Raw genomic sequence first — 25628 nt, 5'->3', positions numbered from 1 at the left:
TGTATTACATTGAATGGTTAACGGGAATGACTGGTAATTTTCTCCAATTAAAATTTGCAAAGCATTACCTAAGGGCATTCACTAGAGTAAAGGAAATCGACAGTAGATGAAATATCATGAATATTACCAGTGTAACTTGGGCTGTATTCCATCTGGTAATTAGTTTCTAACACTGTTACCATTCAAGGTAATTCTGTCAAAAGTAAAAAGTCTTGTTTGTGCAATCTTGACAGGACAGTATATAACTCATTCCCAGTATACATAATGCTTACTAAATCTGCTGAAGAACTTGAGTTTCTATGCTTATATATCAATGCACACAGTGACATGGCTACACATTGACAACCAGCATTTGGCCCAGATAATTCAATATTACCTTAAGCTGTGGAGCAGAAATTGGGATAAAAATGGGATAAACTACACGAAGTACATTTTTGTGAACTTGGATTTGTCAACAGTGGAAGCGTATTTTTCTGTTTTTGTGCAAAAGACCAGTGAGCTGTTTGACTGGAACTCTACTTGGTTCTCGATCACGCGAAACAACACGAGGCTTGTGCTCAACATGACAAAGGAATTTAGCATTCCTTTGATAAATATGACTTTTTATTGGGATGAACAAATACAGATAATTGTACAGCTTTTTTGAATATATCGCAGTTATGCCATAAAGAGTTTGCCAAAGTCTTTGTTGACACATTTATGAAATGTTGTACAACCAAAACTATGCACAAGGCAACGATCAACACACTCGTTAATGATAGCTGAACGAACGATAAACTGCTGAAGAAACTGTTCAAAATTGCAAACAAAATAATAAACAAAAAACGTATTCTCACTGTTATTGATGTAAGTCCAAGACTTCTTGATTCTATTCTTCTGGAAAGGCATTTGTTATCTAGAGAGATTCCAATATGGCATCTATGTTGTTTTCTCCGTATCAGACCGCCGAGCGGACCGCAGACCGCCGAGCAGCGCAGGCTTACACATTTTCGACAACGTCGATAGATAGACTTATAGAAAACCGAAACCTAGACTCGGGCTTACCACAGGTAGCCCGAGTAATGAAAGTCAAGAATGGTTTGCCAACGGGACCCCGTGATAGGAGGAGAACAAAGCTGTATTTTTTTCTTGAACGAAAAACATACGATAGCTGGTTAAAAACAACCGAATTGTTAAAGATTTACAAAGCTAAATAAAGACGAATGTTTGTTGTAATATTTGCTCTCCGGGTTAAATTTTATCCAGCATTGAAATAAATTAGGCTTATCTATAAAAATATTAAAAGTTTTGAGAGAAATTCCTTTATTTGTCGATAAAAATTCTTGTCATAAAAATTACACGATGGTTTGCTAAAAAAAACACACACCTGACTTCTTGCAGAACACTTCTTGATCCACCTTTGACTACATGAAAGTTTTTTTTATTTCTTGTTAGTCTATAATTTGTCCTAAAGCGAATTTTTCTGCGCATTTGAGAGCCGCATTTGCAAGTAGTTTTGCTTTGACCCACAAGCGGAATTCCTGTGTTGTGTACACGTACAAACATACGGACGGACGGAAGTGACGTCAGCCAAGCCATGAAAAATCAACCAGGTGATTTGACGGAAATCGATTAACCAATCAGATTGCGAAATGCGTTTGCTGAAAAAGAATCAATCTCAATAGACCTTTGCGCGCCTCGAGAAGCAGAAAAAACCAGATATGTGGATCGGTAATAAGGTTAACTTTGTTGGCTATACGAATTACAAAATCGGATAAACACTTACTTAAAATAAGCTTTTCTTGTAAAATTTTACTTATACATAACTTGAAACATTACTATAGACTTCAAATGTGCAGCTATGACTTCAGTCTTTTCACCAATATTTCGCACTACATTTCAAGAGAATACATATTCAAATCCAACTCAAAACAAAATGGCGTCCTTCACGGCATTGTTTTTTGCAGGACTCTAGGCGCGCGGTCGTGTTAGGGATTGATTCTTTTTCAAGTCAGAATAGCATGCTTTGCGCGCTTTCCGAGATCACCTGGAACTCGATGGTTTAACATTTTTTCTTAAGTATGGTGCTCCGCTCGGGAGCTCTGCTATAAATGCAAATTCGATCTATAGGCTCCCTTATCAATTGGGTTGCAAATTCTGTTAGGTATTAAGTCGTCTACCCAGGAATGGTAAATGAATTAGAAGCCCCCTTACCTCCGCGGTAATTTTTTAAAAAATTTTCGGTCTCGTTATAAACCTCCTACATTAAAGAACTACCAGCACGAGGCCTGTGGCACATTGACAATCCGGCCTCAGATATATTTTCTAGCTTCTTGTCACATTTCAAAGCGTTTCTAGCCTTACTACAACAGCTGCACAATTAAAATGGAACAAGCATTATTGCTTCTATAAAATGAATCCCCCTTTCCACGCCCTAAATAAGCCTATCCAAAAGTCCTTACGAAATTTACTGTTTATAAACAAGAATCTACGGTATAGAATGAATATCAATCTAAACGATAGGTGGAACGCATCTTAAATCACAACCATCTAAACAGCATTTTAGCCGCATTCTAGGGTGCAAATTATTGCAATCCATGTCGTTTTTACATTCATCATCTGATTGTGATGGACATTCGGCAGCTGTAGGGAAGATTGGGCAGATACCATTGACTTTAGGTGGCATGCATCTTAAATCACATCCATCTATACAGCATATTAGCCCTAATCCAGGATGCGACTGATTGCAATGGAAGTCGAGTTTACATTCATGATCTGGTTCTGTTGGACATTCAGCAGGTGTAGGAAAGATTGGGCAGGCATCTGAAGGTGTTGGAGTGGGTGGCGCTTTTCCTTGAACTGGAATCACGCACCTTCGGTTCCGGCATGTAGTAGTGCAACACTTCACAAATGACTTCAACGCAGGATACTTTTGTTCGCAATCTTCATCGTTGAAGCATTTACTTACATAGTATTTACCACATTCCCTTGGGTGTTCAGGAAGAAGACTGGGGCAATACATTGGTTGGTTAATAACAGACTCAACGACAGGAGGAAAGCACCTAAAATCGTTCCCATCACTGCAGCATTTCAGGCCTTGTCCCGGGAATTTTGCATCACAACTGGCATCGTTTTGGCATTCTTGGTCTGGTCCTGGAGGAGACGCGCTTGAGGGAGGGTTGGTGGGGCACTTTGCAATCAATTTGGTAAGGATCTTCAATTTTTTGAATAATTTTACTGGGGTTACTTCCACTACGGACACTTTAGGAGACACACAACTCCTGCCGCAGTCATCACAGCACTTCAAACCCTTACCAGAATAAGCTGCTTCGCAATCCTGATCATTATTGCAAGAATTAACCCGGTTTGGTGGACAATGGGAAGAAAGGCTCGGAGGGCATCTTGTTAAGGTATATGGAAAACACTGGACGGGTTCAAGGTCCAAATACGCCAATAGAAAAACCAACCAAACTATTGAATACTTCAGGTCAGCCATCTTCTTGGTACTATAAAAAATACAAGAACATGTTACAATTATTAATTATTGAAACATTACTAGTTCTACCCATGTTGAGAAAACAAACTGGGTCGAGTTAGCATCACAATGCGTTTTGGGGATGTTTTAGGGGACGAAAAATACGCCATTTTGAAAATATGTCCCCTAAAACAGTCCCACAATGCACTATAATGCCAGCTCGACCCATTTTCTCTCAACCTCGGAACGAATAATTCTTTGCATCGTAACAATGTTTTTGAACGGATAATATAATTTTATCATCCATGGCACTGGGTTACCCTTCTGCTAAATCCACTAATGTCAAACCCGATTATTCACAGGCAACCCAAGCAGATAAAACGAAATTTCTTATACTGGTAGGTACAAAATAATGTGTTTATTTTTTCTTGGGTATATAAGTAAAATTGTATATATATATTATTTTAAAGGCCTATCTGGACGAGAAATTATGACGTTGATCTTAAGTTGGATGACAACTTTTGAACGTTCGATTTTGAGCCCACGATGTGCGCTCACTAAAAAACCGCTGAATAATTTCCACGATTTTATTAAAGAACCATACACGTTTTCAACTTCGAGAGGGCAAAACCCTCATATTTTGCACGGGCCTCTATACCCTTTTTGTTATTTTCCGGAATAACAGGCAACATACCATTATTTTTCAAAGTTTAATACAATTCTGTTTATTAGAACAATGTAAAAAAAATCATTCTGTTTGTTTTGTGCTCAATTTTTACCGAACTTGCACACCGTAGAACCTGAACAAAAATAGTTTTTCCATTGTCTACAATAGTTTATTAAATCAACTTTTATAAGCTTTTACAAATATAGCGTAAGTTTCGTGTTCGGATAAAATTACTCATGTTTCTTCCTTAGTTTCGGATTTATGATTTTTTTGTACAGAGCTTGATTTTCGCTATTTTTCTTCGAAAATTGTACAAACGCATGTCATTCCGGAGTGATTATATCAAAAACAAGCTCGGGACACCCCATTTTTCGTTGCATTTTTGAAATCAGAAATAAATTTCAGAGTTTCGATTTTTAATTTTCTGTTTATTATTTATCAAAGTAGTCAGCCACTTTAACTCATGAAATCGCCGCATATTGACGATTCTTAAAAGTCACGTGCATGCTGGCTTAGTCTCGTTCCTAAAATAGGAAACAAAAGCGGAAATTACACTAACAAAAACAAATATCACCTGGATTCGAGGTAAAGCCCGCATCACGTAACTTTTAAAAATCGTGAATAAACAAACCCGTGATTGTAAATAATGCTCAATCAAATTGAACATACAAAAATCGAAATAAAAAACTAGATGAAGATTTTTTTAACAGTTATTGTACAACTGAATATTTATTGTGAATGATTTACTGTTAGTCTCAATTTCATACATTTGTTGCATAACGCATGGTGTATAGAGTTGCAGTTAGTCAGCAGTCGTCGCTGAGTGCGGTTTCATCAGATAAACCATATTTGGCCAAGTATACTGCCTTTGGTTTAAAATTAAACGTCTATCGCACTCTCTAGAATATATAGTTATGTCTTGTCTTTTCAAACTTTCGTTAGTGAAAGTTGTGGCCCAGAAGTAATTCAGCCAATGTTCTCCTCGTTAAATCATGTAGGAAGGACATAAAGAGTAAAAAGAGTTTTTTTATGGTTTTCTGGAGCCGAAACGGAGATTTAGTTGTAGTGAGAAGAGGATTTTTGAGAGGCCTAAGAATCTAGAGGAATTGACTATTTGTTCAAGCCATACAGGTCGCAGCTTGGGATTGGCTGGAGAAGACAGCAGGAAAACCTGCAGGAAAACCTGCTGTCATTTTAACAATTAAAATTAGGCACTACATGCAATAAATAACAAATGGTGGGGTTGCGTTTTGAGAGGCTTGTTTAGGCATTATTCATTCGCCTGCTAGTAAGAAAAACCTACTGGAAAATGCTTTAGTACAGTATTTCATGTGTCTAGCTAAGCAAACTAGTGAGTCTAAGAGAAAATTGTTTCCTTAATTTAACAATTGATTATGAAATTGATTGTGACTTTGATGAAGATCATTAAACTTTTAATTGAAATGTTTCGACGTTGTCAAACGCCATCCTCAGAAAGTGAAGTACAAGTGTACACAACATAGTATATACATTTTGGAACTGCCTAAAAGCGGAGCTCCCAATAGCACAAGGAGCCCAATTTAGATAAAACTGAAAGATTAAAATAAAATTGGGCAAAAAATCCGCAATGTTCTCTATATGGAGATGAAGATAACGTCCCCCATAACGAAAACCATGAAGCGAAAAAATGAAATGAAAATGCATTACATCGTTTTCTTCGCACGAGTCTTTGTTTTCGGCATATTGTAAAACATTGACTGGACTGGACTGGACTGGACTGGACTGGACTGGACTGGACTGGACTGGACTGGACTGGACTGGACTGGACTGGACTGGACTGGACTGGACTGGACTGGACTGGACTGGACTGGACTGGACTGGACTGGACTGGACTGGACTGGACTGGACTGGACTGGACTGGACTGGACTGGACTGGACTGGACTGGACTGGACTGGACTGGACTGGACTGGACTGGACTGGACTGGACTGGGCCGAGAAAAATCTGTAAAACATGGACTGGACTGGACTGGACTCGAAATCTGTAAAACATGGACTCAAAATAATAAGCTTAAAATACCGGAAATGACTCCACGACTTCAGCTTATTATCTGTAAGCTTGATTATACATTGGAAAAAATTGCCCATACATTTGAAATATTTGCTCTTTTCGGTCATTTTCCTCTCTTTCCAAAGCAAAAGGTGGTTCTTAAAAGTAAAGTTATATAGCACAAGTAAACTGCGTGATAAAACATCCTAAATGACCCTGTAAATCTTCTGTTCTTCCGCTAACTACCGTAGTTAGCGTGTTTTCGAGGCTATGAAACCCAAGAAACCATAAGAGGCAAATGTATAGCCAACAGAGCTTATAAAATCAGCAAAAATACGGTTCTAAATTTTAACAAATTCCTATGAATTATATACCAAAATGTTCAGGGAAGCCCGGGGTTTTCAAATCCACTCTTTGCTTTTTTGAAAGGTTCTGTTTTAAATCAAGGAGAGACGATTTTCTAGCTTGACCCCGGTTACGTTATGCATTTTCTCTTGTAAAATACGTCCAATAGCGTACATTCAACTCAAAAAGTACGGTGTTTTTTTTCCAATAGAATTCAATCTAAACCATATAATACAGTCCGTGAATAGTTGAATTAAATGAATCCACTTCTGTTGTTTGCCTAGATAGTCATTATTTTGAGAAAAGATCCAAAAACCGTGTTTTTGAGACATAATTTGTATGGGCTGACATGAGGGGGCGTGAGCTTGAAATCGTAGCTGACCAAATGTTAACAAATTTTTTCTGATGATACGGCATGAGAAATGTTCAATTTCTATCTTGTGTCTTTGTAAGTAGTTTTATGGACGGTTTATCGTCATGGTTTAGCCATAAAACGCTACTTACAGGTCACGTGACCTGTGACGTCAAGCTGCCAGGGGGGTTGGTTACCATCAGCGTTGGCATACAAAGACTTTGGTAGTGTAATAACGTCATGAAAGGTCTATTTCAAAAACTGGCGATAATGTTATCTTAGCAAGTCACGTGATATGTGACGTTATACACCCAAAATCGTTGGGGTGACTGACAGGACACGTGACTACATCCCTGCCAAGTTTCGTAATCACAGGTTGTATTGCCGCGGAGAAAGTGGGACAGGGGCCACAAGAGGTGCGTGGGGCCACCAGACGTGGGGCCACCAGACGTGGGGCCACCAGACGTTGGTGGAACGTGCCAAGCTTACTTGATAAATAAAGGAAAAATAGCAAAGGAGTTGAATAATTAATATAGTATTAAGTAGATAAGGTGCGAAAGAAAAATAATTCAATGAATTTGGCTCGATTATGAAATTGATTGAACCCTTTCTAATTGACCAAAGCGAAGCTAGCGTGGGATTGGCGGCGTCGGATTGATATTCATTGAGATTCAGAATCATTTCCGGGGGAGGTCAAACAGGTCATTCTACTAAAATCCTCTTTTTCCCCTAACGCTGGCAAAATCACAAACGAATTCCGATTAAACTTTATTCTCTGATTTCTATTTATGATATTCTATGCTCTTAAGTAGAATACACTGCCTATTCTCGGCGAATTTAATGATTTTGCTCTCAGCCTCGGATTGGACTCGTATTACAAGTCACGTTCAAAACATTCAACTGATAACAACAGACTGACGATTTAATTTTTATCAAACATTCAATTTATTCACTTCTAGCCTGCATAGTAAACTCGATTTTACTTCTAACCTATCGGAATCTACATTTCATTATACTGATTTTGCTCTCAGCCTCGGATTGGACTCCTATTATAAGTCACGTTTAAAACATTCAACAGACTGACGTGTAAATCATCAAACATTCAACTTATTCAATCCTAACCTTCATAGTGAACTCGATTTTACTTCTAACCTTCGTATCGGAATGTATTTATATTTCATTATACTGATTTTGCTCTCAGCCTCTGATTGGACTCCTATTACGTCTCAGCCTCGGATTGGACTCCTATTACTTCTCCGCCTCGGATTGATCATGTTTTTATATTAGATTTAAAAGATATGATTCAACATTTTAAAGACCTTTTCCCTTCCCCGGTTACATTGTTGCATGCAATGGAACTGAATTTAATTGTGAAACACGAGCCGTGTGGATTGATAAAGATCACTTGCATTAAGGTATCTTTCTTGACAAGATATGGAGAAACAGATTTAAGAGTAGGTCTCTGTCGGCTATTTTGCTGGACGGATCGGGAAAACACGAAACAATTAATCATCTTGATAGATTTACCAGATCCTCGATGTTTTTTCATGCGACAACACAAGTGTTGGATGCAATCATCTAACATAATCCAGTACGGCAAAAAAAAAAAAAAAACAAAAAAAACAAAAACAAAAACAAAAACAAAAACAAAAACAAAAAACAAAAAAACAAAAACAAAAAGAAAAAAAACAAACAAACAAAACAAAACAAAAACAAAAACAAAAACAAAAAAACTCGCGTTTATATCCCCTAGAATTTATAAAGACAAATAAGTATAATCTTTGACTGTAGCGCGTTCATGTGACTCTAATACACTCAGATCTGATTTTTATACAGCTTAACTGAGGGTTTGATTTTAGAAAAATATATTCAATCGAATACGGCTGATAATAATATAAACTAATCAATATATTTTACCTGTAGTCGAGTAATTCCTACGGTTGTCACACTGGCTCGTATGTTCTGGTCCCTTGAATGTCACCCTTACTTATATCTCTAGATATAACGTAACCGATACGTTGATCTGTCATCATCATTACTGAATGTTTAAAGATAAGAAGTGTTTTCAAGGCATAATTTGACTGATATGCTATCAGGTCAAGAACGATTGCTAGGGATGGGCTGAAGAGTTTCACTGAACCACCGCTGGAAGGAAGTGAAAGTCACGTTAGGCATAATTTGCAACTGACTGATATGCTCTCAGGTCAGGAACGTTTGCCAAGTATGGCTGAAGCGAAATTATTCTTGACCAATTATTCTGAACCGAATTTTCTTTCAACCTTTCCGCTAACATGGAACAGTCTACCGTCACAAATTAGAGAGACTAAAAACATTACTACTTTTAAAAATAAACCGAAAACGCACCTTTTTTATATAAAAACAATTAATACTTTACTGAGACTATATAAACGATTAATTTCATAGACATTTTAAGAGCATATGAAGATATACTATAGACCAAATTCAAAACTCGCACCGATGTGAGGCTTAAGTTGTGAACAAAGGGATCTGGCGTGACTCAAAGTAATCTGGCGTGATTCAAAAGTCACGAATCACGCCAGATCCCTTTGTTCACAACTTAAGCCTCACATCGGTGCGAGTTTTGAATAGCGCAGCGCGGTTATACTAAAAATAGATGTCACGAGATCGGACCCCCCGCATGACTCAGACAAACAGAACACAAAGGTCATAGTAAATGTAAAGCGGTTTTCATTACGCTCGCTAGTTTCTTTATATTTTCTCGTCGTTTTTTTTGACAAAATGGTCAGTACGAAACATTGCTGCTGGGGAAGATGTAATAGTGATTCAAGATACCCCGATAGACTTCCACTTCTGTTACAAGGAGTTGCATTTGTGTTTGATAGTAATATGAATGACTGTGCTTTAAAAGACATTCGTTGTCTTTTATGTAAAAGCACTGCCTTTTCATGACTTCCTGTGATAGAACAGACTCTTGGATCACACTTTGAATAGTGTGATCATGAAAAACCTTTAGACTCTTAATCTCTAGCAAACCATCTTCTTCCACAAGACCATCAGGAGAACATGCTAGCCAGGGGTATTTGGGATTAACCCACAATCCAGATGCCACAACTTGATGCTTTGTTTGAGCTTGGTATTTCAATATAGCATCGGCTTCATTTTCTAAGCCTCTTGCCATCCAAACAGACTGGTAGTTTTCACTCTCCATATTCCATTTGTAAGATGATATAAACTTCGCACTTCGACTGGCTGCACTTTTGGATCCATCAAGTACAAGTTTTCCAATCTTAACAGCTTCAAGGCATTTGGAGGCGGTTAGTCGAAGCCATCTCTCAGAGTGCCATTTTTCACTTTGGCTCTGTTGCTCTGTGTCAGAAAGTTGGGTGAGTGATGAGGGAGTTAAGTTCTTAACAAGGATTTCTACCTTCTCTCTTAACAAAGGCAAGCAAATATCGTCTACTGAGTAATCATTATATGAAACCTTCAGTTGTGTCGTCCACATAGAAATTTTCCCGGTCTTAGCATTTTCATATTGTAGCCGAGAGACAAAGTTATTGGTCATTGACGATGTTACCTGTCTGTATTGAGGCGGTCGTGGATCGAAATCTATAACTTGAACTTGTGTTTTCTTTTTTTTGGAGGGATATTTGGCATCTGAGAGTCTTTTGGGATTTTTCTTTCTCTTTTTTCCTTTGTTCCATGAACACTCCTGGCTAGTACATGGTGTAGTTACGATATGTCCGTGTTCTTTGACGTGGTCTAATAACAACAGCAAAACCGCAACTACGTGGCTGCATCGGCCAAGTTCTGACGCTTTGCATGGCTCACACGATGCATGTATAACTGCGCCACTTTGAATCGATAAAATTATCAATACGTTGTGAGGAAGATCTGTTTTCATTGAGGGCCAAACGTGCGCGCGAAGGAAATAATAATCACTGTTCTTGTTGTCAGTAACGTCGTGTACGAAGCCAGAGTCAACATATTTACGTCCGTTCTTGAAAGGCTTGTCAGTCATATGTCCGAGTCCGTGTCCCTTTGCTTCATCATCACTATCATCAGACGTTTGATCTACGACTTCACTTTCTGATCGTGATGGAAGTGATTCTAAAGCATAGAAATAAACGTGTCCATAGTTGAACTGCGCCGGTATGTCATTGGATGGAAAGTTTTTCCAGCCCGATGTAGGTATTTCAGGGACTTTATTCTTTGGCTCTTTGATTATTTTTCCGTCCTTGCTGTATTCCTTGGATACCTTAATATCGAGCCACCTACCTCCATCTATACTCGGATCAAGAATGCGGTAATTTCCAGCGTTTATACAATCCTGAACACGTGCGAGCAGTTCGCTACGCTTTCCAGTGACTTTTAGGCCTCTGCATTTAAGCCAACGCTTTAACTGGTAGACAGTATAGTTTCCCGGGTCAGCATCAAACCTGGATCCAGGAACTCCATCATTTTCAGTCAAGTTTGTAGCTGTTTTAAGTGGATTTAGATACGAAGTATTTATATTTGCAGTCATTCCTCTTCTACTGAGATGGTTTGTTTGTCTGAGTCACGCGAAAGGTATCATATTTCGTGACGTAATAACCGCGCTGCGCTATTTGGTCTATAAGATATAATATGTTAAATATAGAGAATGATACATGGTCGCGAGGAGATATGGAAGATATCTTTGAGTGTTCAATTCCATATCTTAAAGCGTCCATGCATTTTTCTGTTTATTATATAAACCATAGCACTGTATTTTTTTAAAACAATTGAATTTTATTGTAGAAAACATCCCAAATACAAAGTTCAATCGACAAACCCAACTCAAGTTCAACTCTAGACTGTTCCTCGTAGGGTCAGTTGTTGGTTCATATTCCTCACCGTTTTCCTTTCTAACTGGTAGCAAAAATCTTGACAAATACGAGTCAAGTTCTTGAGGGGAAATATCTTTAAACGGTCGAGTCTCCTCAGTTGTGTGAAATAACTGAATGAGCGACAAGTCGTTCTTTGTCTTTTTATGGTGGATCTAGCGTAACCGATACGTTGATCTGTCATCATCATTACTGAATGTTTAAAGATAAGAAGTGTTTTCAAGGCATAATTTGACTGATATGCTATCAGGTCAAGAACGATTGCTAGGGATGGGCTGACATGAAGAGTTTCACTGAAGCACGGGAAGGAAGTGAAAGTCACGCCAGGCATAATTTGCAACTGACTGATATGGTCTCAGGTCAGGAACGTTTGCCAGGGATAGCTGAAGCGAAATTATTCTTGATCAATTATTCTGAACCGAATTTTCTTTCAACCTTTCCGCTAACATGGAACAGTCTACCGTCACAAATTAGAGAGACTAAAAACATTACTACTTTTAAAAATAAACCGAAAACGCACCTTTTTTATATAAAAACAATTAATACTTTACTGAGACTATATAAACGATTAATTTCATAGACATTTTAAGAGCATATAAAGATATACTATAAGATATAATATATTAGATATAGAGAATGATACATGGTCGCGAGGAGATATGGAATACATCCGAGTTCCGAGTTCCGAGTTCCGAGTTCCGAGTTCCGAGTTCCGAGTTCCGAGTTCCGAGTTCCGAGTTCCGAGTTCCGAGTTCCGAGTTCCGAGTTCCGAGTTCCGAGTTCCGAGTTCCGAGTTCCGAGTTCCGAGTTCCGAGTTCCGAGTTCCGAGTTCCGAGTTCCGAGTTCCGAGTTCCGAGTTCCGAGTTCCGAGTGGGGGGACGTGGGGGGAGGGGAGCAAAAGTAAAATAAAAGTAAAATGCTCGACTGATACTTTATTATTTAGCTGTCAAACTTGTCGAAGTGATTTTGTACAAACCCCAAACTGAAACACTACTCTTACACGATTCTACAAGTTCATTTGAAAACAACAATATGTCTTCAAGTCGGGCTTCGTTTCTTCGACTAGCCCTTTTTAAATTCATTTTTTGTAACCAACGTTTTACAGTTCGAAGCCCCATCGTAACACCGTGAACAGCAGCTAGAAACCCCAATATTTCGTAGTTCGAATAACCTTGAAGGAAGTAAGCTCGAATTAGTTTCTGTACATTTAACCCAGCATCTTGCGTAGCTGGTGTGTAAGCTGGTAAAACACATGAGAACGACACGAGTACAACAAGCATCATCGTGAAATAAATCGCTACTGGTTTAAAACACAGAAAGAGTAAGAAAAGCGACTGGGTACGAGTCGGAACTCAGAACTCGGAACTCAGAACTCAGAACTCAGAACTCAGAACTCGGAACTCAGAACTCAGAACTCGGAACTCAGAACTCAGAACTCAGAACTCAGAACTCAGAACTCGGAACTCAGAACTCGGAACTCGGAACTCGGAACTCGGAACTCGGAACTCGGAACTCGGAACTCGGAACTCGGAACTCGGAACTCGGAACTCGGAACTCGGAATTAAGGGAAATACTATCACAATTATCAAGGTTTTTGAGTTCTTTTTTAAAATTTTAGGTTGCATAGTGTCACCTAAATATGTTACAATGTTGACTTAGAAAGAAATATTTCAAATTATACAGCAATTTTGAATAATAACTGTAAGTAGTCAAACTCAGAAGTCGGAACTCGGAAGTGGCCCTCCTCGGCCATCGTATCTTTGAGTGTTCAATTCCATATCTTCAAGCGGTCATGTATTTTTACTCGGGCTTTCAAAGAAATGCCAGATATATAAATTGGGCTTTATTTGCGTTCTGTCACAAATCGCAGTTGCGATTAAAGCGCATGCGCAAGTTCTATGCGCGTGCGTAGTATGCGCCACATAAGCACATGGTTGAGCAATGGCGGAATTTTTCAAGGTTTCTAAGACTAAGACTCCATATACAATGGAGTCTAACGCGCTCAAAACACATAAAAACGCATACATTTTTCGCGCTAGACCCACACTAAAAGATGTCGAGCGTTTTCGTAACGGGTCGGTCCGCGAAATTTACGAGAGATCAAATTACGAGCGAATTGAACGCTTGAGAGTGAACCTTTTGTCGTGAATCATGCTATATCAAATGAGCTATCTATCGATAATCATGCTATACCAAATCAGTTATCTCAGTCATGTAAACCTAGCGTGATCGTGAGCCCAGTAGAATACCAGTACGAACTCTGAAAAGTCTGAGGAACAAAAGCAGAAAGCTGAAAGAGTTTATCTTCAAACTTATTCGTCCAAGTGGGGTACAAGTATACCGAAGTCCTCCAAGCTTCATTGTTATGTGAAGGTTAGAAAACTTATAAAAAATGAATGTAAGCTGAATACTAAGAGAATAAGCTTAAATAAAGCCACACAACATAAAAATAAGCTTTTACTTAATTGCTCTAGCAGGGTTTATGAAGGGATAACGAAGTTGAAATATAGAGCTAGTCGGTATTTATCATTGTTTACTTGTAATAGTTTGATATGTATCTACAAGACTAAGACCCATATGTCAAATTATTGTAAATGCCATTGAAGGATATCAGTACTGTACTTTTTTGCAAAGAGCCTTTGAATCACTTATAGCTGAAAACTGTGTTATTAATAGGGAGTACTGCAGTTGCTATCTATTGTAATGGTAATAGGGGGGTTCAAAATATTTGATTCTCAAGCAAGAGATTTATATGGGATAAGTCATGCCAAAGTAACGTATGTGCTGCTTCCCTCAACATTTTTATCGCCCGTGATTTACAAGGACAAATATCTTTTCGAAAGTCTAACAGACTTTGTACCATCTAAAAGGATGACAATGTTCACGAAGAATTCTTTCGATTTTCTGCTATGAAGCCCGAGTTCACGCAGATATGCGTCTAGTTCTGTTTATTATATAAACCATAGCACTGTATTTTTTCCAAAACAATTGAATTTCATTGTAGAAAACATGTACATCCCAAATACGAAGTTTAATTCGACAAACCCAAATCAAGTTCAACTCTAGACTGTTCCTCGTAGGGTCAGTTGTTGGTTCATATTCCTCACCGTTTTTCTTTTAGCCTGCGTAGCCAGGCGTTCCTTGTAGGTATTTTTGGGAGGGGGGGGGGGGGGGGGGGGGGGGGCATTGGGGAGGAGAGAAGAGGAGAGAGGGAACGCCTGCCAGCAGACTTTATGATTTTGAAAAACGCCTCCTAATTATATATGCATAGTTAACGCCAATATTTTTATTTCAGTTTAATGCGCGTGCGAGCATTCTCCTATGTAACACGAGCAATATAAGTATTAAATTATTATTATTATTATTATTATTATTAATCTTTGCAAACACATACGAGACAAAGCTGCCGACGGTTGTGATTTTCGCGCGCCTGTGAGAGCAATGACGTCACAGAATACTGAAAACTGATTGGTTCTGATTTTACATGTGAAGATTATCGTATTTTTACATGTGTTGAAATACGAAATTTCTCAGTTGTAGAAATCTTATTATTATTTCCCGAATTCGCTTAAATGACCACGAAACAATGGTTTGAAGTCGAGACTGAACTTGATACTATAGAATACTATAAATAGCTAAGTAAAGCAGACACTGATAGAGACAAGACCAATAAGTGGCTTAAAAGTAGCGGACTCAAAGCCGAAACAGAGGGATTCATAATCGCTGCTCAAGATAAAAGTCTACCTATAAGACTATATCATAAATAATCAAGGATGACACAGAACCGAAATGCAGACTCTATAATACCTCAGCCGGAATCAGTGGACCACTTAACATCTGTGTGCCCTATCTTGGCATGAGAAGAGTACGTTGAAAGACAAGACAAAAAAGCAAGTTTTATCCATTGGCAGAAGTCCAAGCACTACAACTTTAAAGTGTCCGAAAGATGTTACGAGCACAAGGTCCAAACTTTTCTGAATAATGAATATGCCACCATTTTGTGGGACACGACTATACATACGGACAGGGAAATCGGTGCAAACAGACCAGATATTATCGTCAAAGACAAGAAAAGTAAACGCTGTTTTCTGATTGATATGTCAGTGCCAAACGGCTTTAATGTTGGAAAAAATGAACTAGAAAAAAGATCAAAGTACAAGGACAGAGATTGAAATCTGTAGAATGTGGGAAGTGAGAATGTTTAACATCCCAGTAGCTAGTGATAGGTGCCCTAGGACTCATAAGGAAAGGAATGGAGGCAAATGTTAAGAACATTTCTAATCAGGGAAGATAGACATTAGCATGATGCAAAAAAAAATTGTTTTGCTAAGTGCTGCACATATCTTACGTAAAGCTTTGTCATTGTAGTTTTTATTTATTATTTTATTTTATTATTTTATTTTATTATTTCATATATATATATATTAGACTTTATTAAAAATTGCTTTCTTATCGTATTTTACAATTGGCAACGACTTTTATATCCACATATAGAGTGTTCCATTCCTTTAGAAAGCTATTAAAAAGTTGATAATCCTTTATTAAGTTCAGATTTATAGAAGTTCTTTATTTCTAGTGTTATATGTATGTACATCGTAACCGCTAGGACATCATCAGAACCACGATCTTCTTTTAACAAGCTGGTACATCGAGATGCATCGTTGAATTGATCTCTTCGTATGTAGGTCAAACACTCTAAACATTTCAATGCTTCAGTGCTAGAGGCGTAAGAGAGAAGGTCCAGGGCGAGTCTTGCTGCTTTATACTGTAAACTTGTAGGGACGCCATGAGGACTTTGTTGTCCCCCCGCCCCCACCACGCTAGACTATGCTTGCATACTAAATGACAGGCAGAACCGCAGAGCAGCCATACACCAGGAATGTGCACGGGACTTCAGGAATGTCAAAGTCAAACCGCCAAAAATTAACGGTTGGTCCTAGAAACGAAAAACATTTCCCGTAGAAACCTATTGTTCAGATGTCGTTAGAAACACAACGCTGTCGCACCACAAACAAAGACAAAATAAGTGCATGGTGCACATTCTAATGCAAATAGCTGTATGTTTTGCAAACATTTTAATCATTCTTTGCCACAACACATGCGCCGTTAACATTTTTTTCAACATGGCTGTTGCAGTTCAATGCTGCAGCTTATGACTTGATTATGGACGGGCATTATGATCGTGTAACCGCTGACTGCATAAACATTAAACACGAGTTTTTTAGTTTTATTTGTTTTAAGACTGACATAAGTTTATATTTGAGGTTAGGTTCGGCTCATTTAAATTTCGACGTTTGACCTTAGTCTACGATATTAGCAGATAGATAATTAAACATTTATCAATCGTCCTACGTCATCTACGTAAACTCACTTCCACGACGTTCCTTCCGTTAAAGGCTTGAATAGCTGTTTATATCAGGAACTGGAATCTAAATCTTCGTTTCCCCACCGAAAACCATGTAAATTGCATTCAAATCTCTTTATTAATATTTTGCATTCGGTTTGAGGAGGATTGAATACCCGCTGTTCTTTCAGCACTGACTTTCTGGTTTTTTTTTTTTTTGGAGGGGGGGTATTCGTTTGAGGGTCTCATTTAGATCAGGAATACCGAACTTTGAAGACACGAGGCCAAACATGTACACTTCTTCTATGAACGAGTTGAGAATGCGAAATAAAAGCTGGACGGTGATTGGTCAGATCAAAAGTCCGCGAACGGTTCTCTAAATATGTAACCCGTCTTGTGATTGGCCAAACAATGAGAAAGGAATGCACCGTAAATCCACCGTAAATCCTCTATTTAGCCCTCCGGGGGGCTTATTTATTTCAGGCATGTTTGAAGGAGGGCTTATTGGAGAGGGCGGGCTTAATTTAAAAGTCAATCAAGTATCCATGAAAAAGTTCGAACCTGGTCTGAGTTTTTCGGTCACGTCTTGGATAAACACTTTCCACTTCGAAAGAAGAGAATTAGACAAAACACTCATCCATGGATATATAGCTCCATGCTTAAGCTTATGAGATATCGTGATCATATTCACAAAAAGGCTCTCAAATTTGGTGATGAAGCTTCCTGGACGTTGTATAGACGGCTCAGAAATCAAGACACTCACTTATGAGGAAAAATAGAAGAGACTACTTCAAAAATAAATTGGAAGCTAACAAGAAAAATCCAAAGGCCTTTTGGGAAACCCTTAATTACATTCTTCCAAGTAAGAAATAATCAGTAGGCATTCATGAAATTGTTGTTGAAGACCAAGTGATCTCAGATCCATATCAAATGAGTAATGCCTTAAATTCTCATTTTACCGGCATTGCTGCTACCGTCTTGGCAGAGACATATCCAAATAAACCGACTGATGAATCTGTAGATCAAATGTTTGATCCAGCAGAGGATAATGATTCTTCCTTTCATTTTAGACATCTGAATAATGAAAAAGTTTATAAATCCTTGGTTAATGTGAACCATACTAAAGCTACAGGATCAGATAATATACCTGCCAAGGCCATCAAGATAGCTGCTGGACAAATAGCTCCAAGTGTTGCATATTTATTTAATGAATCCTTTCAGCAAGGTGCCTTTCCTGAAACATGGAAAATTGATAAAGTGACACCTCTACCCAAAGTAAAGAATACTATATCATGTGATGAATTTCGTCCAATATCAGTACTTCCGTGTTTATCCAAGGTCTTCGAGAAATTTGCTAATAACCAACTACAGTCTTTTGCCTTAGAAAATAACTTAATTAGTCAGGAACAATTTGCTTATCAGAAGTTTTCTTCAAGTGTAACAGCATTACTTGTACTTATTGATGAATGGAAATGGGCAATTGACAACAAGCAGATCAATACAGCTGCCTTTTTGGATTTGAGAAAGGCTTTTGACATTACGAATCATACAATTTTACTGTCTAAGCTGAAAAATGCAGGAATACAAGGTCAAAATAGTTTGTGGTTGAAAAGGTATTTATTACATCGAAAGCAATATGTTGTGGTTAATGGCATCCAGTCTGAGACTTTGCCAATCACTTATGGAGTCCCACACGGTAGCGTACTCGGACCAACCTTATTTTCTATGCATTATAATGATATATCGAAGACAAGTGAAAATGGATCTAATATGTTATTTGCGGATGATACAGGAATCCATACAGCACATTTTGATGGGGAGCAGGCAGTCCAACATTTAAACAGTGACTTAGCAAACATTCATAAGTGGCTGACTACTAATGAAATGTCTACTGATTAAAGGTGACTTAAATCACCTTTAATCAGTACACGTGATTCTTTAGTTGTGAAAGGGGGAGGGGGGGGGGGGGGGGAGAGCTAAAAAGAGAGGGGGACTTAACAAATTTATTCCTTTAAAAAAGGGGGGGGGGACTTATTAGAAAGGGGGGGGGGGTTTTGAGAGGGGGAGCTAAATAGAGGATTTACGGTAGTTCGAATGCAAGCAGCCGTTTGTGGGGATGGAGCGTTGCGTGACAACCGACACTAAAAACGGATGCGAGGGAGACTAACACCATTCAGGATACACCTATTTCAATAAACGTTTTCAACGGGATCTGAAATCTGTGACGAAAATGAATTGTAGATTGTAAGCTGGTAATTGTTTTGTGATTTGAATTAGTAGTTCGAAACAAAATGCAAGTTATATATAGATATACCTACTTTGAACGATGACCTGTGCTAACGAGTTGTCTGACTTAGTGTATTTTAACTTTTTAACACATAGCCCCCATAATTCCCCAGATTTCAGAACTCCAACCGCCAAGGTCTTATTGAAATAGGTGTATCTCTGAGAGTATTTGCAGAATGTCTTTCAAACCCTTTGCATTAAACTCGTACTGAAAATATGGAACATGCAAAATTGCTATGGCATCACACCTAGTGTCTGAGATCGTAACAACTTACTTCTATAGTTAATTTTGAGAAACAGCTAAAATGCTGATACTACTAAATTTGGTTGATTTTGAAATTGAAATTAGACTGAGATATATAAGACGTCTACCCTAGAATGATAAATGAACTAGAAGCCCCCCTACCTGCAAGGCAAAAATGTTTTCGGCCTCTTTATAATAAAAATGATAAAAACAATAAAAAAAAAGTAATAAAAGAATAGTAAATGTCTTTATTCTTTATTCATTTTATATTTTTTAATTTGCAAATATTAATAGTTTTATAGTGAGGGCCACAAGTTTATTAGTGTAGCACACTATTTAGTGCCATCCTCACTAAATAAAGTTATTATCATTATTATTATTATTTTTATTATTTCATAAAATAAAACATACATATCTAATGTAACAAATTCGATGTATAAACCCCCTACATTGAAAGAACTACCACCGTGTAGCCCTGTGGCACATTGACAATCTGCCAACAGATATTGTTTCTAGCTTCTTTTCACATTTCAAGGCTTACTGCTACAGCTGCATATTTAAAATGGAACAAACATTATTGTTTTTATAAAACGAATCTTTGGCATCGTAATGATTTATGTGAGAAAACCCGAACACTTGTGATGAACTCAAACTTGGTTGTTTACTCTTAATACTCCGGATCGTTTACAATAATACTTCTCTGCATTCATCTGCGATTCATATACACTTCAATAACAGCTCATTTACGGTTCTGAAACATTTACAATCACTTTACAATACATTCGCTACAAACATAACGAAATTAAACGCTAATTCTCTACATACCTCGTGGTAAATTCTCCAACACAATCTTAACGATGCCAGAATGAAAACTTATAATGATGTGCATACAGTGGTATACCGCTGACCATGAATAGATACACGGATCTTACAGAATCCCCCTTCCCCCGCCAATTATACGCCTATGACACGGCTTTTTAAAAAACCGCTGCGCATGCGCGAAAATTCCGAAAAACAAGATGGCGGACGTGTTAGTGTTTCCCGTGCTTCAGAACACTCATGTTTCTTTTACCCCCAGCGTTTCAGTTTGACTTTGATTGGAGATAGAGAGCATGTATATTAATCTGTATTCCATAGCGAAAATGTCCATGGCCTTTGGGAGAAAATTGACTAATTAATCATCATGATAAACGATGCTATTTTGGGGCAACAATTTAATAGTCGTGGTAAAAATCGATGTAAATGAATCGAACTTCGTATTTTGTGCAAATATAAGGTCAGGACAAATTATATAAGCTTAAGACTTTAATATATTGTTCATTATTTTTCATTACATAAAATATCAAATGAGCTCTTTTTTCTGTATATGCGCCATTTGCGAATTTTTGTATTAAACTTTCTAACTTGCTTTCTTGTACACAAATCCTACAACGAGATATCCGGGGCATTAGAAGGAAAATTCTTTTTACGATCACCACTTCACAATTGCCAGTACAAACCTTTCAAATGTGAAAAGATTCACCATATTTAGATCAGGTTTATGATATAAATTTAATTATTCCAATAAATATGTTTTCAGCAGTAAAAAGTTGTAATCATATTGCCTCCTAATATTAATTGTGTACCATACAGGTATTTTGCTTAGACCCTTCCAAACTACGGCATTCATGCTGCATGCATGCAGTGTTTGGAAGGGAATAAGTGAGACCGAAGAACTTTAAAAGCTTTGTGAAAATGTTCCTTAATGACTTTATTTTATGTTAACTCTTTATTTTTAAGTTAAAGTTATTAAAGTCAACATTACTAGATTTTTCTTGTCAGATAATAAATCATCAAAAAATACGGCATATCGAATTCACGGAATCAACGGAATCAACGGAATCAACGGAATCAACGGAATCAACGAAATCTCTTTGAAACATATGGAAGTCAAACATCATTAAAATAAAGACAAATCAAATTAAAAGAAAAAGTTAAGAACTTCGTGCTCGGTCGTCCTCTAAGAAAAAAATTATATAAAACAACTCGATCGGAAACCCTATTATTAATATTATTATGATTTATCTACATAGAATGATTACCCAGGAAACAATGACATGTCAAAAACATAACTTTAGTCCAAATCATAGCTAACCTTGAAAGAATCTGTTCATGGATCCAGCAAAACATTGCACATTTTTCCATCGTTTTATGACAAGTTGGACGCCATTTTGTAAGCACAGGTAGCCCAATTCTTCTTTATGTCTATGGGCTTCTTGTGTTTGAAAATTGGGCTACCTGTGCTTACAAAATGGCGTCCAACTTGTCATAAAACGATGGAAAAATGTGCAATGTTTTGCTGGATCCATGAACAGATTCTTTCAAGGTTAGCTATGATTTGGACTAAAGTTATGTTTTTGACATGTCATTGTTTCCTGGGTAATCATTCTATGTAGATAAATCATAATAATATTAATAATAGGGTTTCCGATCGAGTTGTTTTATATAATTTTTTTCTTAGAGGACGACCGAGCACGAAGTTCTTAACTTTTTCTTTTAATTTGATTTGTCTTTATTTTAATGATGTTTGACTTCCATATGTTTCAAAGAGATTTCGTTGATTCCGTTGATTCCGTTGATTCCGTTGATTCCGTTGATTCCGTGAATTCGATATGCCGCAAAAAATACACTAAGTGCTTGCTTCCAAACCTATTTATTTAATAAATAACTTTTAAGCTTAGCTATTTTCATCATAGGACTCAGTTAAAAACAGGTCGATCATTAAACTTTTCTAGCCTTTTATAAACAAAATTATCAACATTATTATCAATATGAACATGCTACAAGTGGGTTTTCGGAATTTACTATAGCTTAATAATTCATCTATTTTGCATAATGTGTAAGACCACTAGAAGGAAGGTTACAATACTACCATGAGATCAGAACAAGCATAAGATAAAAGTTTATTGATTATCAATAATTTTCACACTTACAATATAATTAACACACTAACATTTCTTTTTATATGTTTTAACAATATTTCAGTTAAAACAAAGAGGACTTGTTTTCCTTTATTTAATCACTCATTTATACAAGCTGTAGCATTTTAGCCTTAGGCTTAGGACTAGTTAGAGCTCTCTGCTTTTTTTGGTTAGTGTTTTGTTGCTTTGTAATAGGATTAAAACTTTTTGAGTAAAGATTTTACTTTTCTTGGCCTATTGTAAACTGAAATTATACTATATGCAAACAAAACTGACTAAATAAGGTCTGAAACTCTTTTTTTCTTCTTTTCATTCAAGATAATATCATAATTGTGATAAGAATATGATTGAAAAACACCTAGTTATATCTGACTTCTGTATTAATCAAATCAGATACTGTAAATTATTTAACTATTATTATTATTGAATATCATTTAATTATTATAAGAGCTGTTTCAGGAAATTTAACCTGGAGCTGAAGATACAGATTGACCTAGAGTCAGGCATTGATATTTAATAATTCTTCAAACAAGTGCAAAAGTGTGACTAGGATAAAACCATACTACTAACAACCATCTCATCCACTGAATTTGTGTATAAAAACAATGAACTTCTAAAATTAAAATATGGGGAATACTTATGAAGCAATGTGAAGGATAAATATCTGCGACCATAAATTTAATGGATTATTTCAAGTAAGAATTTTCATTAAAAAACCTTAGAATTGCATAACCAAGGTCAAAAAAATTCCTTAAAGGCCTTCATCTCTACAGTCCTTGAATATATTTATATATTTTTGTATGATTGATAGATCGAAAATCTATCTTATCTGGTTCTTAAAGACCCATTGCCACTTACCGTGATGCACCGCGGTCACAGATGAATTTCGTGGTCCAAGAAATTCAACGATTCATTTATTGAATAGTAACGTCATATTAAATCCTTTTCCGAATAGCACTAAGGCACAATAATGATTCTTTTACATTCTTTTAAGAGTTTATTTAAAAGGTTGGAATTGTTTTTTTAGTGGTGACACGATTCAAAATGTAAACAAATTGTGATGCATCACGGTAAGTGGCAATGGGTCTTTAACTTTGGCAAAAAAAAACAAAAAAAAAAAACACACAAAAAAAAGCAGAATGCATATGGCAAACTCTTTCTAGTGTCTGTTACAATAAAACATAATTTAATACAAAAATAATGAAAGCTAAAGACTTCTCTATTTTTAATACATAGGAAGTGCTTAGATCTAGAGGAGTACATTATTATGGCAGGTTTGGGATGCAACTCAGAGCCTTTACAAGTGCAGAAGTAATTTTGAGGGGAAAATCGTTTTTGACATTGTTGAAATGACAAACTTTGATATTGGTATTATCCTTTTGAAATCTCAAAATACTAGTTAGAGAGTAAAAACAGCCAACAGTTATACACAACCTCATTACCACTACTTTACAGCGACAGCATTTTAGTGAATCAAATGAATTTACATTAATTTTACTCTAGACCAATACTGTAATAATATGTATTTTTTCATTGATACAAAAATATTGAAATGACATCACAGTAACTGATATAACTGATGGGATTCTATTGTAGACACAGATATAAAAATATACCATTAATTGATTCCTTGTTAATGATTAAAAAAAAAAAATTGTTGAAATTAGCCTACTGAAAAATCAAGATCAGTCTGCTTTTAATTCAAAAATGTCTTGGAGTTTATGAAACTGGTTGTGAAGGTTGCTTTCGTTGTTTGCTTGTTTTTTATTTTTGTTTGCTTGCTTGTTATTTTGATGTTTTTTTTCTTCAAGGAAATAAATGATAAGTATTAGGGATATATGTCAATGGTCCCTACGCTCTCATAAATCCTTAAAGGAATAATTATTTAGGGTTTCACATCACGTTATCCAAATTTGCAAGCATCAGAATTTATATGGCGCCACTGTCGGAACATATTTTACATCATGGTCGGGGTAAAGCATGTTCATCTATAGTTTTTATTATGAATTTCAAAATTTACAGCATTCATAACTATATTTACTTGATTATCTTGAGAATCAATCAGCTTTTTAAGTTCAGAAACTTGAAATAAACTTGGAACAACAGGGGCGGCGGAAGCGGGGGGCCGGGGGGGCACTGGCCCCCCCCCACTAGATTTGGGGGGGGGGGGGGGGGGGCTGGCCCCCCAGAATATAATGCCTCACACACAAAAAAAACGCATGAGATTTGGTTATGATTACCATTATTTATTATTTTGATATTATATAATTTTCTGTATCTAAAAAATATACGATATATCTAGCGACGACTTGCATCATTTTTGTGTCTCTCAGCACAATTGCAAGTGGTTTAATGCGCGCAAAATGTTACTGATTGAAATATCACACATACACGTTTGTAATCAAGCTAAACAGGGAGGGGGTCATTTCAAGGTACCGTGAAATATTGGAGTTCCCCCCCAAAATTTTTCAGCTTCCGCCGCCCCTGAACAAGACAACAATAATCACATTCCTTCTTTGCCTTTTTATCCAAGTGACATGCACTCGATGACTTGTTTTTGACCGAATCAGACTGAAAACCTCACAATTCACCATCTTCCGAGCATCGTATCACTCATCTTTCTCGTTTTCATAATCCCTTACGTCATATAATGGAGGTATGTAAGAATAAAGCGGCGATTTTCGGAAGAAAATATGCTCGACTAGAAGCTCTGCCTCGTCCGCCATTTTGACCCGGTCGCCTGCGATAAATTCAGCGGAAAACCATAAAGCGCACCCTCAGTAGAAATTTAAATTAGCCAATCAGCGGTTTTTAAGCCGTGTCTACGTCTATCAAAAAGTCCTTACGAAATTTACGATTTATAACCAAGAATCTATGGTATAAAATGGTTATTACTGTACTCTGAACGCACGATAGGTTGAACGCATCTTAAATCACATCCGTTTCTACAGCATTTTAGTCGTTCACGAGCGTATAAGCTATCGCAATCCATGTCGTTTTTACATTCATCATCTGGTTCTGGTGGACATTCATTATGTGTAGGGAAGATTGGGCAGCTGACTTTAAGTGGAACGCACATGACATCACATCCAACTCTACAGCATT

The 25628-nt window shown here is 37.0% G+C and overlaps 1 protein-coding gene and 1 long non-coding RNA gene across 2 annotated transcripts; one reads left to right on the top strand and one right to left on the bottom strand.

Moving 5' to 3' along the window:
• Positions 1–1285: 1285 nt before the first annotated feature.
• LOC116288691 (uncharacterized) lies at positions 1286–6151 on the bottom strand. Its single transcript, XM_089038016.1, has 2 exons — positions 5808–6151; positions 1286–3485 (listed from the first exon to the last, which is right to left on the bottom strand). Exons 1-2 carry the CDS (start codon positions 6149–6151, stop codon positions 2492–2494), a joined length of 1338 nt encoding a protein of 445 aa, XP_088894142.1. The 3' UTR covers positions 1286–2491.
• A 15681-nt stretch (positions 6152–21832) lies between these two features.
• Positions 21833–24250, top strand: LOC148906384 (uncharacterized). Its single transcript, XR_016121387.1, has 2 exons — positions 21833–21928; positions 23760–24250. It is a non-coding gene; the product is annotated as an uncharacterized LOC148906384 (long non-coding RNA).
• Positions 24251–25628: the final 1378 nt, after the last annotated feature.

This window comes from Actinia tenebrosa, unplaced genomic scaffold, assembly GCF_029948245.1.
Source record: "Actinia tenebrosa isolate PJP-AT-01 unplaced genomic scaffold, QUT_ActTen_1.0 PGA_scaffold5__44_contigs__length_20552954, whole genome shotgun sequence".
In the NCBI taxonomy this organism is placed as follows: domain Eukaryota; kingdom Metazoa; phylum Cnidaria; class Anthozoa; order Actiniaria; family Actiniidae; genus Actinia; species Actinia tenebrosa.
This window is presented reverse-complemented; position numbering and strand designations above follow the sequence as displayed.

What these genes read in the sequence shown, in the direction of transcription:
- LOC116288691 (XM_089038016.1), bottom strand. Translation starts at nt 6,151, where the DNA reads ATGTTTTACAGATTTCGAGTCCAGTCCAGTCCAGTCCATGTTTTACAG. An exon ending in ACTCGTGCGAAGAAAACGAT is followed by an intron (nt 3,486 to 5,807) that starts GTAATGCATTTT and finishes TATTTTTTATAG; the next exon opens with TACCAAGAAGATGGCTGACC.